This window comes from Ursus maritimus, unplaced genomic scaffold, assembly GCF_017311325.1.
Source record: "Ursus maritimus isolate PB19 unplaced genomic scaffold, ASM1731132v1 scaffold_5, whole genome shotgun sequence".
Taxonomy (NCBI): Eukaryota; Metazoa; Chordata; class Mammalia; order Carnivora; family Ursidae; genus Ursus; species Ursus maritimus.
The window spans coordinates 26,843,499-26,860,986 of NW_024426663.1; the positions used below are offsets into that span (position 1 = coordinate 26,843,499).

The window sequence follows — 17,488 nt, forward strand, 5'->3', positions numbered from 1 at the left end:
ATTACCATCCATTGGACCTGGAAAGTGATAATCCTCAAGTGAAAAGAAAGCAAATTCCTACTGGATATGCGCGGCCCCCCATTCCTACACAGCGTAGGCACCGTCCGTTCGCGGCTTCTGCAAGGAGTCAGGATGTCATTTCCACAATGAGCCGCAGGCCAGGCTACCACCTCCACGTTCCCACATTGCTAATCCCAGGAAACCTCCTAGCTTTCCAATCTTCCCTCTACTGGACAGCACTAACCCCACTGTTTACATTAGTCACACAAATGGCATGGGCTCATAAATACAGTTCAGGAAATGAATCAGGCATTGTCTAAATTAAATCAGACCGATGACAAAATAAAACATTTCAGGAATCTGAGAAGAATGCGAAGTCCTAGTAACCAGAGTCCCTCAGATCCCAGCATCATCGGCCGTGTCACACTGCTGAGTATGGGAAGACTTAGTACGAGACACTGCTGCCTACATTTTAAAAAAATGCAGCACTAAAGGATCGATGAATTTTATTTTTAAACATAGCTTTGTAAATGCCATTTTATCTGTGTCTTCTCAGAGTTTACGAGAATTCTTTCATTAACTTACTCGACTCTGATGCCGTTAAGTCATGCGAGTAAGTTAGCCTCCGCAACTTTCTCGTTTCTTCCTTTATTGTTCAAAAAGAAAAGACATATTATTCAAATAGACACTGATCACCTCAAACTCGTGTACGTGTGTGTGTGTTTCTGCCTTTGCCTTAAAAGTACATCTGCGGCATTCTGCGTTCACTGTGAGGAGCTTTAAGGAATAATGATTTTGAGTCTTTATTTTTCAGTGAATTAAGTTTTTCAAGTATCAGTAAAAAGGGAAAGTGAGAATATGTGCTTTCTGCATCTCTGTTCCACCTAGTGATACCAATGTTTCCCCAAATAAAAAGAGACAAAAAGAAATCCTGCTGTTTTTCTTTTTTTTCTGAATAGACACACAACCAAATTTGAATTCTTTGGGCAAAAAAGCTCAACTGTACCTTTGGTAGAGCAAAATAATGCATTTATAACTTCTCAATCAGCTAATCTTTGAAAATTATGCCAGCTGATGTGTAATGAATAATTTTGGAATAATGGTTAATTTTCAGAATAATGGCCAAATATTATCAAATAAACAAATGTTTGCCACAATACTATATTGACACCTAACAAATATCAGCTTCTAGTTTCCTTTAAATATTAATTAAGATTTTACTACATACACACTTGAATTAAGGTAAACTTACTTCTGAGAAAAAATTTCTACAGTGATTAATGTAACAGAATAATTATACGCACTTGGTCCTGAAAAATAAAGCTCCCTAAATTGTAGACAGATTGGATTTACAATTCACATATTGAAATATTAATGATACAAATAAAAATCTGTAAACTCCAAAATGACAAATGTATGACCAATGTTTCATATTTACGATAGAAGATAACAGTGCAACACACACACATACATAAACACATATACCACTTTGCTACAGGACAAATGAACAGGCATGAAAACACAAAGCTACCTTAAAAGTGTGAAAACCAGGACTTATGGAAGACCTAAGTAAAGCCATATTGTTTGTCAATCTGGTTTCCTTCATTACAAAATAATCTTAATGACTAAGTTTTTATATTCTAGAAAATTAAAATGATATTGACTACAGCATGAATATTACTGAAAAATATGGACAAAATCAACTTAAAAGTATAATGTGCATTAAACACACAGCCATATCAACTGTTTGAACCAACTGTTAACATCTGCTTGCTAAAACCAGAAACCTGTGGTTATCACACATGCTTTACAACTTATCACTACCCAGTGAGAAGAAAATATCTCTATTTTTTAATTCCCAAAGGAAAAAAATCATGTTACAATAATATAAATAGGAAGGTTTCGTGTAGCCAAAATTAAAATAACTACATTTTGCTACTCCATAAATTATTTTTCATTTAAGTTTGAAAGAAAGAATGATTACAAAGTTCCAATAATAAATCATTTATCTTCCTTAAATTATATTTTAAAACTTTTTGTAAGATTTAGTAAATATTTTTATTCCATTTTCCCTTCACTTATGTTCAATAAGCAAAGGTGGAAGAGAAAATATTGAGCTGGTTATTCTATATCAATTAAACAACATGAACGAGACTGAACACCCACCATCCACACTCCCCACCCTCCACAAGTGTCCCAGGGCATACAGCTCTGCCTAATTCCATAAAACGATGAAAATCCTCCACTTGTGGTCAGGTTAGGAAGGCTAAAATGACTGGCTAGTTACGAGGTGACAGGGGAAATCACATAACCTTTAATCCCTTTAAAATTAAATCAACATGTTGAATTCAACACAAATGTGACAAGTATCTACTACGTTAAGCCTCCAGAACTAAGATGTTTTACTCCCAAAATGACTGAAATCCGGGTGAATAGAACACTTAACATTACCAGGAAAATAAGAATAAATACGGCTTTGTTCCTACAGGTCTCTGCTCTAGGAGGGAAGACACAGCCACTTAACCCGATTAGACTAACCAGTGAGTACTTTCACCTAAGGGCAAATATTTTTAAAGATCCGCTACTGAAGAAAATGAATGCCACGTGAAATTGTTTGTTTAAACATAAGTCTCCTTTTTCTTTAAAAATGCAATGGTCTGCAATTACATTTCTCAAGAATTGCAACTGCCCTGTAAATAGTTTTAAAGGGAAATAAGAATAAACAAAACAGTGATTCACATACTACAATCCCAACCCCCATCCCACTTAGATTTTTATATTTCTTTTTTTTTTTTTTTAAGACTTTAGTTATTTATTTGAGAGAGCGAGAGCTCGCCGCACACTAGCAGGGGGAGGGGCAGAGGGAGAGGGAGAAGCAGACTCCCCCGCTGAGCAGGGAGCCCAACTTGGGGCTCCATCCCAGGACCCCAGGATCATAACCTGAGCCGAAGGTGGACACTTAACCGCCTGAGCCCCCAGGCGCCCCCTCAGATTTTAAATTCCTTGAAGCTCCATTGACTTCAGTAGCATCTTCCTAAGGCACTCTTCAAGATTACTCAGTCTTCAAAGCTGGACTTGCACTTTGATCATCTCCATCTCCCAAGAACCCTTTCAGTCTCGGTGTTAGCACAGGTACAAATGAAAAAAGTACTAGCAATTTCTAAGAGCAGAAGCGAAGTTCAAGTTGGATGCGATAATGGAGGGTTACACAGAGCCCGGCACACAGAAGGTACTTACTAAACTCAAATTCCCATTCCCCTTGAACACCTTCACCTAGAGTGAAAAGTGTTTCATTTCACATAAACGGAGATTTCTTTAGAAAGTGTACAACCAACATACATGTTCAAGAAAAGGAACACGACTTGAAATTTTTTTAGCTCAACTCATTTTGATTACACCACCCTAACTAAAAGTACCTAAAAAGTAGCCACGACGGAAACTTGACATGAGAGCCTCACCGTCAACCAAGGACCTACCAAAGTGAAATCTTTGGGACAGTCTTGAAAAAATGGACCAATGCGAACATTCCTTCAACCTAGGCACATTTGGAAAGTGAAAAACACCTTTCTTTTTTCTTAACTGGAAACAGTTTTTTAAAAACCACTTTAACAGTGGTTTAAAAAAAAAAAAAAAACCTTAATTTTTTTTTCTTTCGTCAACCAACTTACTTTGAATTATTTAGAAAAAGCAAACCAATGAGTGTTTTCCTCTTATACTATAACTTAAAAAATCACAATCAGAATTTAAGAATTATTTGAAGGAAAAGTAGCATTTAAACTGACAAGAATGACTGCAGATATTTGATAGCAAAAATTACATTAACTGTAACTGCCAACAGCATTACATCACACTCCAGTGTAAATAAGAACTCCTCCTCTAGCAATGATGTTCCTATCGGTTTGCACATCTGCTAACCTGATTTATCAGAATGTCCACTTTGATCACCTGCTTGTGTTTACCTTCTCAGATTCAGTATTTATTACAGAGACTGGTAAACTTTAAGTCTTATGAAATAGCCTGTCACATTCTCTACACAGCAAAAGCTCACACTGCTGTTACAACATTAAAAACAGGAGATGTCATTATTGGAAAGCAACTTGAAATCTTCTCAGCCAAACTCTTAATTTTTAAATATTAAGAAACAGATTTCATTCACAGAAAAAAACAGACAGACTGTTAAGAGACTTGTGTACATAAGTCACAGCAACATGGTGGAGGAGACCCAGTCTGCCTCCCTAAATCCTGTGTCAAGCCCTAACCTTCAGCCGTCTATATGGGGTTGACAGAGATATTTACTCAGAAAGCTCCAGGAGCACATTTGGAGAAACAAACCTTAAGAAGGTCCCTGCTCGGTGCCTCAACATTGCCAGTTTCAAGTCTAGGTGCTTAAGAAAACGTGAGTATATAGGAACACAAATGAACTGAAAGGGAACCAACTGCATAAACTGTAGGTTTAAGGTAGAGACGTTTCTTCTTGTTTCTTATCTTTGCAGTTTCTTCTTAATTCTTCAGAGTCACCCAGACAGCCAGTGCTAGAGAAAAGCATCAATCTGCTAAGCTAACCTAAGTCACAGAAGCAAGCCTAACAGAAGACAAAATCTGACAGATTTCCCAATCCAATTCCTAATCCATTTTGAAATGCTCGTTCTTTATATCTCAGTTTTTCTACATACACCAAATGTTCCGATTTCTATCCTCTTAAAGATGTACTGAATGACTGAAAAATACTTATAACTTGTATGGCAAACAGAATTTTTTTTTCACCGAGATGACCTGTTTAGGACTTCCATAGAAAGTGGCATAAAAGTCATACTATTTGCCCTTCTGTTTACCCCCCCTTCATTCTTCCCTTCCTTCTCCTACCGATCTTCCCATTTCTTATGTTCCATAAATGAGTGAAACCATATGATAATTGTGTTTCTCTGCTTGACCTATGGGGGAATGAACCATGAGAGACTATGGACTCTGGGAAACAAACTGAGGGCTTCAGAGGGGAGGGGGGGTGGGGGATTGGGATAGGCCGGTGATGGGTATTAAGGAGGGCACATATTGCACGGAGCACTGGGTGTTATACGCAAATCATGAATCATGGAACGTTACATCAAAAACTAAGGATATACTGTATGGTGACTAACATAACATAATAAAAATTACATTAAAAAATAACATAATAAAAATTTATTATTAAAAAAAGTCATACTATTTGGAGGTTACATTTATGTATTAAAGTGTGGTGTAAAGAAAACTGTCCTGGAGAGTCCAGATAATTTCCAAGCAGAAAAATGTTGGTTTTCATATGTTAACTGGTCAGACAGCCAGATAAGTTGTAGCAAGTAACATCTTCACACCCACAGCTCAGAAAGAAAGAAAGAGAAAGAAAAGTTATCTCCTGACATTAGTATAAATACAAGGAGAAAAAATAATTTGGAATCAAGTCAATGATATATAGTCAGGGTAATTTAAAGTACCTGTTTGCTTTTACACATGATAATACTTAAGAACTTACTAGTTTTGGCTCTTGGGGGGCCTTGGAATACGTACCTTCAAAAAAAAATCTCACCAATAGGAAAAAAAAATAGATACTGAAAAAAATCTGCTTCTCTTTTCATGCTCTTAAATTCTAACATGCATGACTTGAAATTTAAACATATTTCCACTATCTGTATCTACAAAATTGAAAATCAGTTTTTCAAATAACCCTCAACATGCCCTCAAAAACCAAAGGGTGTATTTTTAAATATCAGATTTATGTGCAATATAACAAGTTTAATCAATTAAGTCTGTTAATGATTTATAGTAAAACCAAAGTGGAAAAAACAAAACAAAACTTCTGGTTGATCTAGTTTGAACTCCTCTTAATTTTACACGTTGTTTCACGAGCCCCAGGGGTTATGTAGGCATCTTATTCATCATCCCATCGCTAGCGCCTCCCACAACCACGTTCTCGCAGGAGAAGCTGTTTGGTCTGATTTGCAGGGGAAATTCAGCTGCGAAACATTTTTATGCAACAGCAAAGACAATCAGCCTCTTTTTTTTTAAGGTGGAGATCTAGAAGCGAAGTGAGAACATTTGGGAGCATAAAATTTGTCTGCTCTAACTTTAATAACCAAACGGTGATTGGAAAAAAATACAAATTTCGCATTTGCAGGAATGGGGGGGCGGAGTTACTAAATCTAGAGGATTTGGTTTTCCTCCCCGAATGCATACAGAGCAAAACTAATAAAATTATGACCCAGGATAAAAAGGTCACATTTATTTTCAAAGTAGTCATTTAAAAATACAGAGAAGCATTCTTAAAAATGCCCACAGGTTTAAACATAGCAGGAATGTGGCTACCAAATACTAATCCTGAGGGAAATGGATACACATTTACCTCCATGATTAGACCCACCTGGTCAAATGTAAGCAAGGTAAACTGACATAAACCACAAAAACAATGAAAATCGCCAACAGAAAGTGCCTGTCCTTCCTGTGAACCCCACCCCCCCGCCGCGCTTGTTTCTTGAGCAGCCAGCGATCAAACGTGCAGGCAAAAAAACACAAAACAAAACAAAAACCCAAAAACCTACACGCACCAGCCGGGTAAGGGAGAAACCAAACTTTTCCAAATAAGTTAGTTCCGTCGTGCCAATCTAAACCCAACAGGTGTCAACACACGTCACCACACTAAATCCTTCCGAACTAGGTCTAGAGAAGAAATGGATGGTTTGCAATGAAACTGGAAAAGACCCGACCGCTTTCAGGGTCGCGAAAGAAACAGAGCGGAGCCTCTGTTCAAGCGATTCCATGGAGGTGGGGGAGAGGGGGGACGGAGACGGGGAGGCGCGTGGAGATGTCCTGCCCCTGACACCGCGGGGGAACCTTGGATCTCGGAGCACGGTTCCCGCGTTGGGTCGAGCCCTAGACCTCGAGGGTCAGAAGAGGGAGTGCCGCGGCCGCGAGGACTGAGACCGAGGAGGGAGGGCGCGTGGTACCTGCTTGTCCAGCGCATCCCGGGAGCCGCCCGGCCCGACTCCGGCCTTCGGCGGCGCGGGCGTCCGCTCGCAGCTGCAGCCCTCCAGGAGGTACATGCCCGCCGGGCGGCCGCTCTGCTCGCCCTCGAAGTAGAAGAGCACATTCTGGTAGAGAGCGAACCACTTCTCGTGCCAGCGACTCGCCTCGGCTGCCTTCTTACTCAGGAAGCCGCGTTTGGTGCCCTCCTTGCGGGCCAGGAAGGCCAGGTACAGGGCGTGCCCCTCGTTGTAGCGCACGCTCTTCTGCATGGTGAGGGCGCGGGGGGCTCACCCCTGCCTCGCAGCCATCTCGTGGCCGGCTCGCCCCAGGGCGCGCCCTCTCCGGTCCGGGCTGGCGAAGGGCGCCCCCTTGTCTGACGCAGCGCGCAGGGCACCCCGCCGGCCTTCGGGGCGCGGCGCCGCGCGGGTCCGAGGGGCGCTTGGCTGCGGCCAGGGCGGGTTGTCGGCCGCGACCGCCGCCCTTCTGGCCGAGCGAAGCCCCGGGAGCCCCCGACGCCCGCGTGGAAAAGTGGCCCCGAGAGGGCGCCCCGGCCCGCCGCCGCTTCGCCCGAAGTTGCGGGAGCCGGAGCCCGGCGGCGGGCTGGGGCGGCGCGACGCGCGGCAGCCCGAGGAGGACTGTCCTCGGGCAACTCGCTCTGGGAGACAGAAGGTAAAACGTCACGTGGGAGATCAGCTGTAATCGGCTTGGAGACCGATTTAAAGGGCAAAGTCGGCGCGGCGGCGTTGACGGCGGCGCAGTCCGCTCACCCCGGCGCGCGTCCCACCCTCGCCCGCCACCCCGGCCGGCTGCCGCCTCTGCTCCCGCGCCGCGAAGGGGCGGAAAGCCGGGAGGTGCGGGCGCGCGGCGGCAGCACTCACCCGCTCACACGCACGCACGCACGAATATATATACTCACATGCACACAAATGCACACTGACACAGCGCGCACAGTCGCAACACAGTGCTCGCATTTTAACAATTACACACTCACCCATACAAACAAGAGTACACATACACACAAATACACAGCCATGAATTCAGTCACAATCATACACACGAATACAATACTTATACACACAAAATTATGCACTCATATATACAAATACAGCCACAATGTGTACTTCACACAAAAATACATAGCCATATACAATTACACACTTACACAGGCAACTACACACGTGCACACACATACGCTCACCCAAACACACACATTAACAAACACAAACCATACACTCATACATGCACTCACCCAAACTCACACACACTAGACACGTACATATACACTCAACATACACACTCATGCCAATTATACATAAATACACAACACATTTATACTCATATATTCACAGTCATACAGGCTGGCACAGATAAAAAATCATACGCAAACACAATGAACATACAGATGCAAACACATTCACTCAAAAATTTACACAAGCATACACATACTTATACACAAGCACTTAACAAACATACAAATACACATGCATGCAAATTCATACACCTTCACAAACCCATTCACACAAACTCACAACTCACCTGCCACATCCATACACGCACACTCATCCATCAGTGCATTTCCATGGCAGTAGGCGGAGTCCCAGGGTGGCTTTGCATACCGGACAACCTTGACTTTGCCACTTGTCCTTGCACTGTTGTACTTAAAACCGGGGAGAAGGTTCATGAGTGCAACCCCCCGGTCCCAGGTGCTGGTGGTTCCCTCTCCATGACTGTGATTTCTCAGGATTAAGATGAAAGAAAGGAAATGTTAAGCACAGAGTTTTCAACCAGAAGAAAATACCCAAACAAGGGAGGCTTGCTGCCCCTGACAGAATGTCTCCAGAGGCTGCGCTGTCATAGATTCACTAGATACCCCAGGTAGGACTCGATTCATTTGATTAACAAATCTCACAAGTACAACCAGAAAACTGAGACCCCTGTTATAAAATGTAAGTGGAAAAGAAAAACGTGCCCAGAAGCTGCTAGTGAAAGGCCCAGGAAGCTCCAGGATTTGACTCTACTATATAGACTTTTCATTCCCCTTAGTCACTTATCATAAAAATGGTTTGCCCTGAAGTGTTTATGGTTAAATTTTTTTAAAAACAAAATAAAATCCTTTTCTGGACCATGACTCTGCAACAAAACACCTGTCTTGTACCGCAAGTTGTGTGTTCGTAAACTGATGGCCAGGGAGTCTGCCTAGTCCATCAGTGCTGTTCTTACAGAGTACTGTACTCTGCCTCACTGAGCAGCTGAGGGTTTTTTCCATCTTACCTAAAAACAAAAACAAAACACTTTCACTATTAAAAACTATACAATAGAGGAATTGCCATTTGGAATTGTAGTGTGAGAACAGTGGTCATTCCTCTTTACACATTTTTAAATGTCTTCGGGACAGTGCTGTGCTAATTCGGGTTGAACCCAGCTGGGAGCTTGCATTGTTATTTAGAGCGGATACAAGTACAGAGACAATAAGGAAATGTGGGCAAGGTTTGGAGCCAGATTCTAAATGCAGAGGAGATGGCAATTGCCTCAGGAGGCCTTTTATTTCCTTCTCTGTGGCCCAGTCCCAGCTCTGAGAACCATAAGTGAGTTGACACCTGTGTATTTGATGCATTCCATTTTCAAGCAGAAACCAGTAAGGGTGTGAATTCAGTACAAAAACCATTTTGTGATGAGTATTCAAACCTTCTAGCCACTTGTGTTTTTGTCCCTAATAAGCAACGTCTCTGGTGTGGAGGCTAATTTCAGTGCTGATTTATTCTCTCTCTGTACTCAAATGTCCTTTTGATTTGAACCACACCAAGTATTCTTCTCAGCCTCTTGTCTGTCATCACTTCCTACCATGTAAGATGTTGGGGCTGTCATATGGCCCCTGACAGTGACAGAAGGGAGCTCTGGCTTCCTCTGAAATTTGGCTGGTAATCACTGTTGGTTTTAATTATGGAAATTCACTGGGAGAACTATGGATTTGATCACCTGTTCATGTCCTCAACATGATACTTAGGTGATGCAGAAGACACAGAGAAAAGACAGTGCCTTTGCTCCTGGTGTGCTCAGTCTATTAGGAATATGATTTAATGTTTAGGTGTTCCTCACTGGACTGTCTGTTCCTCCAAGATGGGGCTGTATTCCTGAAGCACCCAGTAAGAGAGCTTATATGCAGTTGGCACACAAATGATTCATAACTATTTCCTAATTAATATAGTATTTGCTCACTGAATTGTTAAAGGGTGCACACATTTGCAAATATTAGATCATTTTGCAAGACTGTACGGAAACAACCAGAAATTCCTGGACAATCCAGAGAAGCCATATCCTGTGGGGTTCTGATGGGCACTGGTGGGCCTTTATCCTCCTTCATTCATATGGAAACTGCTTCCTGGACCAGTGCCATCTTGAAACACAAAGGGCCAGGAGGTTATGTAAATGAGGGTGCTTTTTCCCCAGCTGATCAAACAGGTTGGCTAAAGGGACTCTGTTCCAAGTGGGTGGGAGCAAGCTCTTCTGTGAATTCATTGTTTTTCCCTCTTGCATTTCATGGACTCTTTCCTGAAAGGGTCAGTTTCAGCTGATTCTCAAGGGTAACAAAGCATTTCTCACTGATAACAGTGAAAGAGTCTTTTTTGCCTTTTTCTAGGCAAGTTAGGAGAAAAAAATTAGTAATGAACTGCCATATCTGGAGCCTAATGACTACTTGTAGAGGGAGAAGTTATCCACATAATTTGACAAGAAAGGAAGGGAGGGAGGAGACATTTTATCTGAGTGTCCAAAACTACGAAGGTTGGAGGGCTGGGGAGTTGATGCTCAAATGGAGAACCTGTTCCATAGCTTTTCAGAATCCCTGGGGTCACATGAGATGGTGCTCCAGGAGAGGGCCCTGGGAGCAAGCTGCCATTCAGAGGTTAGGACGAGGAGGAGGACAGCAGGGAGGGAGGTGGGACCTGGAGAGTGGGCTGTCCCAGAAGCTGAGTGAAGACAGTATTTGAGGAAAGAGGGAGTGACCTTATCAAGTGCACACAACTGGTGGTATATGCCCTTGAGTTCGCCATCTTGTCACGGCCACTGCCTGTCCAAACGGTTGTACGGTGAGGCTAACTGGCTGCTTAGGCAAGGAATCCGTTTATCCGGCTATATTGCACAAAGGACCCTGAGCATGTTTCTTGGTGGCTCTAACATCCCGCTAGCCTGTGCTGCCGGCGCAGATGGTGGAGGGCACAAACTGCGTACTTTGCGGGCAGAAGTAGAAAAGGAGTGGGGAGGCTGTGGGAGCGATTTGAAAACTATACCAATTTTCTGTCTCCTAGGAGTTGGGAGATTTGGATTCTCTCTAGGTGCAGAAACTGTTCTTTTATGAGAACTCCTGGAATAGGTGCTTTCAAGCAGTTCAGAAGTAATAAAGCAGATACCCTTTCATTCTGGGAGAAAACTGATGGGATCTGAATACAAGTATTTTGGCTCAGAAGCTCAATATTCTTTTGTAATGCCCATTATTGTGTGCACAACTACTCTGACATTTCTTTTTCTGCCGGCAGAAACTGGCAAGATGTGTAGATGAAAGCAGCGCTCCTTCTTCCTAGCATGGAGAAGAATATTTGCTTGCTCTGTAACTAGGTTTTGGCCTCAGAGATGTGGGCACACGTGATGGGCATCTCCTTGTAGGTCTGGTCATAACCATCTCTTCTCTTTCTTCTTATCCTTGCTAAGAAGAGAGACCACACCTTGAAGTCAGCAGGGCTACAAGACTTAGAAGGAGCCAAGGTCCTGGAGCCACTGGCTGGCTGCGAGCTGCCAATGACATTGTAACATAAGCAAAACGGAAACTTTTGTGGTGTTAAGCCTCTGAGATACTGGGTTTCTTGTTGCAACATCTAGTGTTAATGGCCCTGACTGGTACACTTCTCCATGGATTTAAACTGCACTATACTCCAGACTGTTCTTTGTACTTTTTAAAAACAGGCTTATTGTGGTCTAATTGACTTAAAATTAACTGCACATATTGAAAGTATACTATTTGATAAGTTTTGACATATTTGTATCCCCATGAAACTGTGGCCACAATAGTTTTGCATTTCCTAATGCTTATATAAATTCAACAGTTTGCATTTCCTAAAAGCTTATATAAATGGACCAATACAGTATATAGTCTTTTGTCTGACGTCTTTCACTCAGCAAAATGATTTTGAGATTCATCTGTTTTGATGGGTGTATCAATGGTTTGTTCCATTTCATTGCTAAATAGTATTTTGATAGTAGTACCCAATGAATAAACCACATCTGTTTATCCATTTTTATGTTGATGAACGTTTGGGTTGTCTTTTGGATTAACCCAAGGACATTAAGATTTTCTCTTGTGCTTTCCTTTAGAATTTTTCTGGTGTTAGCTCTTACAGTTAGCCCTATAATCCAGTGGTGTGGGGTACTGAGTTGCGGTTCATATTTTTACATATGGCTATCCAACTGTTCTAGCACCATTTGTTAAAAAGATTATTCGTTCCCTATGGAATTGCCTTGGCGTCCTTGTTAAAAATCAATTGGCCATACATATGTGAGTCTATTTCTGGACTCTATTCTGTTCCTTTGATGTATATCTTTATATATATATATACAAATTTACATTGATGTATGTCTTTACACCAATATCACACTGTATTGATTATTTTAACTTTCTAAAAATTTAAAATCAAGTCGTTTATGATTTTCACCTTGGTTCTTCATTTTCAGAATTGTTTTGGCTATTATAAATCTTTTGCAATTCTATATAAATTTTAGTTTCAGCTTATATATTTCTACAGAAAAAGTCTTGCTGGAATTACATGGGGATTGGATTGAATCTATAGGTCAATTTTGGATGAACTATTATCTTAACAATATTGAGTCCTCTGATCCATGAACATGGTATATCTCCCCATTTGTTTGGGTCTTCTTTAATTTCTGTCAGCAGTGTTTTGTAGTTTTCAGTGTATGGGTCTTACACAACTCTTATCTAATTTATCTCTAAGCATTTCATATTTTTTTGATGCAAGTGTCTTAGCTCAGGCTGCTATAGCAAAATACCATAAACTGGGTGGTTTATTAACAACAAAAATTTATTTCTCACAGTTGTGGAGGCTAGAAGTCCAACATCATGGTGCCAGCATGGTTGGGTGAGAGCCCTCCTCCCAATTACAGATGACTGATTTTTGTATCCTCACATGGCAGAGAGATAGAGAGAGTGAGGAAGGGAGGGAGAGAATGAACTCTCATCCTGTTATCACCTTATTAGGACACAAATCCCATTCATGAGGGCTCCATACCCACAACCTAATTACCTCCCAAAGGCCCCACCTCCAAATACGATTACATTGGGGGTTAGATTTCAACACATGAATTATGGGGGTACACAAGCATTCAGTCCACAACAAACAATAAATGATACATTTTGATTTATTTTCTGGTTTTCAATGATAGTTATATAGAAATAAAATAGATTTAGGGGTTTCTAGGTAGCTCAGTCAGTTAAGCATCTGACTCTTGGTTTAAGCTCAGGTCATGATCTCAGGGTCATGAGATCGAGCCTGCAACAGGGTCTGCACTTAGCAGGGAGTCTCCTTGAGATTCTCTCCCTCTGCACTTCCTCCCTCCCAGCCCCCCCCCCGCCAGCTCTCGCACTCATGCACGCACATGTGAGCATTCTCTCTCTTAAATAAATAAATAAATCTTAAAAAGGAAGGAAGGAGGGGAGGGAGGGAGGGAGGAAGGAAGGAAGGAAGGAAGGAAGGAAGGAAGGAAACCTTTGGCTTGCATATCTGAGTGTCTGTGTGTGTGTGTGTGTGTATTTTGTGTATTGGGGAAGGTATTTTGACTTCAGTCAACCTGAAGGATACCCCTGTACGCTCCCAATGGTACCTGGGTCAGTTTACTTAACAGAGTGAGTGTGTGTGTGTGTGTGTGTGTGAGAGAGAGAGAGAGAGAGAGAGTATATCTAGGCACCAACAGTCAGAGATGGTAAATAAGGAACAGGTCCATTAATATTTAGACTACCTATCATGCTTCCATGCCTGCATCTGATTGACTGTAGAAACTTTGCCATCTCAAAATGCTACCTCATTATTGCTAGGAGGCCACTCTGAGGGTTTGCAAAGAGGTCTGCACATGGTGTCCTCTTCCAGCCTCCTCACTGAGTTGCCAGCCCAGGGGCCTTTGTCTATTATCCCTTGAAGCTAGAATCGCCTGCTTGCAATTCTGGTCAGTGGGAATGGAGATTGGCAGGGGGAAGCACCACCCACCTTTGCCAATCTGTTGTAAGCACGGAATAGGTCCTTTCTTTAATTACCCTCAAAACAACAGAGAACTGTGGGGGAGAAAACAGAGAATGCACATGTTAACGTGGAAACTAACTCAGGAGTTCCCTGCTTCAGAAAGAACTTCTTTTTCCCTTCAATCCAAGCTTTTCCTGCTTTCTCCAGTTATCATTTCTTGTCATAGCATCAACCACCTCTCTGGCTGACCTTGTGGAAGGTTGATTTGCTCTCATTAGTAGAAAACACATGTCCTACCCCAAAGGCTTGCTTTAAGACTCTAATGGGACTTAACTGTCGGTGGTCTTGGGGGTCAAAAAGCACACCTCAGGTAGGTCATCAATCCTCCAAGCCACAGCCAGTGCCTGCCGAGCCTGGTACAGCTCCTTTACAGTCTTTCTGATGTGAGGGTTAAAGTTCCTACCAAAAAAAAATTACTTTGTAGAAATCCCAGCAACATCAACTTTCCCTCATCTGTGAGCAAATGTCAAATAACTTCTCAAGAACAGAGACAGAACGTCTACTTCTTGCCTTAAACAACTAAAAAATAGGACAAAATGTACCAAAACCAAAACAGTGGTTTCCAGACACGGAACAATAGGCAGTAAAGGACTGTGATTCTTGAGTGAAGGAAGCAAATGAGATGAGCCCTAAGTGCCTCCGTTTGCAGCCTAAAGAGAGGCGCCAGGCTGCAGCACTTGAGTGAGAACCCAAAGAAGGCCTGGTGGCCTCACTGACTTGAAGAGACAAGACTCAGAGTTCAGAGAAGCAGTGGCTAGGATACACTGGACAGACTGCTGGACAGGAGACAGTTGCTCAAAGAGAGAGCTCTGAATCTGCAAAGTATTTAGCTGAGTCCTGACTAGCTCATGAGACTATGACTAAGGTCAGGAAAATAACCCCCAGAAAGAAGCAGGAGGAAAAATCCCCAGTGCTTACACCACTTCTCAGAAGTCAGAATGGAAAGGTCGCCTAACACATGGCTATGCAGTAGAGCACTCCGATGGGTGGGCCACAGTAACCCACACTAAAAGCTGTTCTGGACCTACCTAAGAAAGCTTAAAAGCAAGTCTCACATGGATCAAACATTTTCAATTTACTTACTTGTGTTCCAGAACAAAGTAAAAAAATATTTAAAGGAATATACTATACCAAACAAGAACAATGAGCCCAAAAGGTAGAATTCACAATATCTGGCATCTAACCAAAAATGGCACAGAAGCAGGCAAATGTGCCTCATAAGAAGGAGAATATGCAAACAGTAAGCACAGAGCCAGAAATGACACAAGGGACAAAATTAGTAGGCCAGGACATTAAAACAGCTATTATAAGCATTCCCCATATACTCAAGAAGGTAGAAGAAAGCATGAGAACGATGAGGAGGAAAATGGAAGACGAAAAGACCCAAATCAAACTTTAGAAATGAAAAATACAGTGTTTTAGATAAAAAACACACTGAATGGGATAAACAGCCTATAATACATCATGATGAAGTAGAGTTTATGCCAGGAGTGCAAGGAGACGTTTCAGTGTTTATTTAACATTTTAAAAATCAACTACTTCTTCACTATATCAAACAATTAAAAAAGAAAAACCATATGAATATCAGAAAAAACACCCATCAAAGTTCAGCATTCAGTCATGGTTCAAAACAACGACAACAGCAACTCTCAGCAAACCAGGAAGAGCTGGGAACTTCTTCAGCCCGAGTAGGGGCATCTATTAAAAATCTACAGCTAATGTCATACTGAATTCTTTCCTCCTAAGATGAGGAACAAGCAAGGACGTGCACTCTCACCACTTCTGTTTAACGTTTTTTCTAGAAGTCCTAGCCATGGCAAAAAGCAAGAAATGGAAATTAAAGGCATACTGATATGAAAGGAAAAATCAAACTATCTTTTTTAACAGATACCATGATTGTCTATGTAGAAAAACCTAATCTCTGAAAAGGTTACAAAATCTTGTGAGTGAATATAGCAAGCAAGGTTGTAGGATGTAAGATTAGTATATCGGTCGGAAGAGCATGTGACTCTTGATCTCAGGGTCTACCCATGCTGGATGTAGAGATCACTGAAGAAAAAAAAAATCAATATATCAAAATCAATTTCACTTCTGTTTTTATTTTTATTTTTTTAAGTAGACTCTACACCCAGCCTGGAGCCAGGCCAAAAGTTGTCAATCTTACCTCCATATGAGGATCACCTAGGAGCTTTATAAAAAGACCAATGATTGTGTACACCTCCAGAAATTCTAATTCAAATTAGCCTGGGAAGAGCCCAGATATCTGCATTTTCAGAAGTGCCCACATAATTCTAATGGCCAGTTAGGGCTAAGAACTCCTATGCTAGGCCTTTGAAGCACATCTTCCTGATCTGCACAAAACCATTCGTCTCATCTGGGCCCACACAGTAAAGTAGCTTGTCTTCTCCCTCTTCATTTTCTCTCCCCTCCTGCCAGGGTCCACTGCACGCTGCCTGTAACCATTGCTCCGGTCACACCCCTCACTCTCTCTTTTCCTATTTGTCCTCTCTGTCCCTTCTATTCAGTTATTTACCCACACCCACAGCTTGTGGGCCAAAAGGCTAACCTCACACAGCCTCAGACAACCCACCAGAGAAGCGCTTTCCTTCTGGGTGTAGCCTCCACAGCCAGATAGCTGCTTTCCCTCTGGACCCCAGCACACTGGCTGCGAGACTCAGAGCCTTGCCTTTGCCCTGTAATCTGGTCTTCACAGGGTGACCACCCTGTCCCAGTTTGCTCAGGACTCCCCTGGGTTTAGCACTGCAAATCCTCCACGCTGGGAAGCCCCACAGCCCCCGACAAAGGGGATGCTTGATATCCCTAACCCTGGTGCCAGTGCGTGCCTGACTTCTTTGTTCAAGGTTCAAGTCCATCTGAGTACATGAGCGTAGAAGTGACAAGTTACCAGATGACCTAAGGCTTACCATGGCTGGAGCTTATTATCGAATCTTTGTGCGGTTAAATTTCCATAGTTTATTTTAAATGGTAAAATTGTCATATTCTGAGGCAGTAAATGTGTCAGTCAAAAACACATATAGAGCAGCATATGCTTGCTGGAGGCAAATAAAATGAGATTCTGTAACTGCTACTCTTAGTTCTCAAGTAGTATGGGAAGATAATTTTAAAATGTGGATTAGTATTTTTTTGTTCAGGCTTTGGTAAAAATTTTGATAAAATATATAAAGAATAACAATGTA

General features: G+C 42.0%; 1 protein-coding gene and 1 long non-coding RNA gene across 2 annotated transcripts in view; one reads left to right on the top strand and one right to left on the bottom strand.

The window, feature by feature from the left end:
* The window catches only part of RASGRF2 (Ras protein specific guanine nucleotide releasing factor 2), a 232,251-nt gene extending 224,953 nt beyond the window's left edge, over positions 1-7,298 (bottom strand). The window contains exon 1 of the mRNA XM_040622131.1: positions 6,975-7,298. Within this exon, the coding sequence (XP_040478065.1) occupies positions 6,975-7,262 (288 nt within the window). The 5' untranslated portion in view covers positions 7,263-7,298. The remainder of the gene's footprint in view (positions 1-6,974) is intronic.
* The window catches only part of LOC103681473, a 28,642-nt gene continuing 18,267 nt past the window's right edge, over positions 7,114-17,488 (top strand). The window contains exon 1 of the long non-coding RNA XR_005832455.1: positions 7,114-7,220. This is a non-coding gene — a long non-coding RNA (uncharacterized LOC103681473). The remainder of the gene's footprint in view (positions 7,221-17,488) is intronic.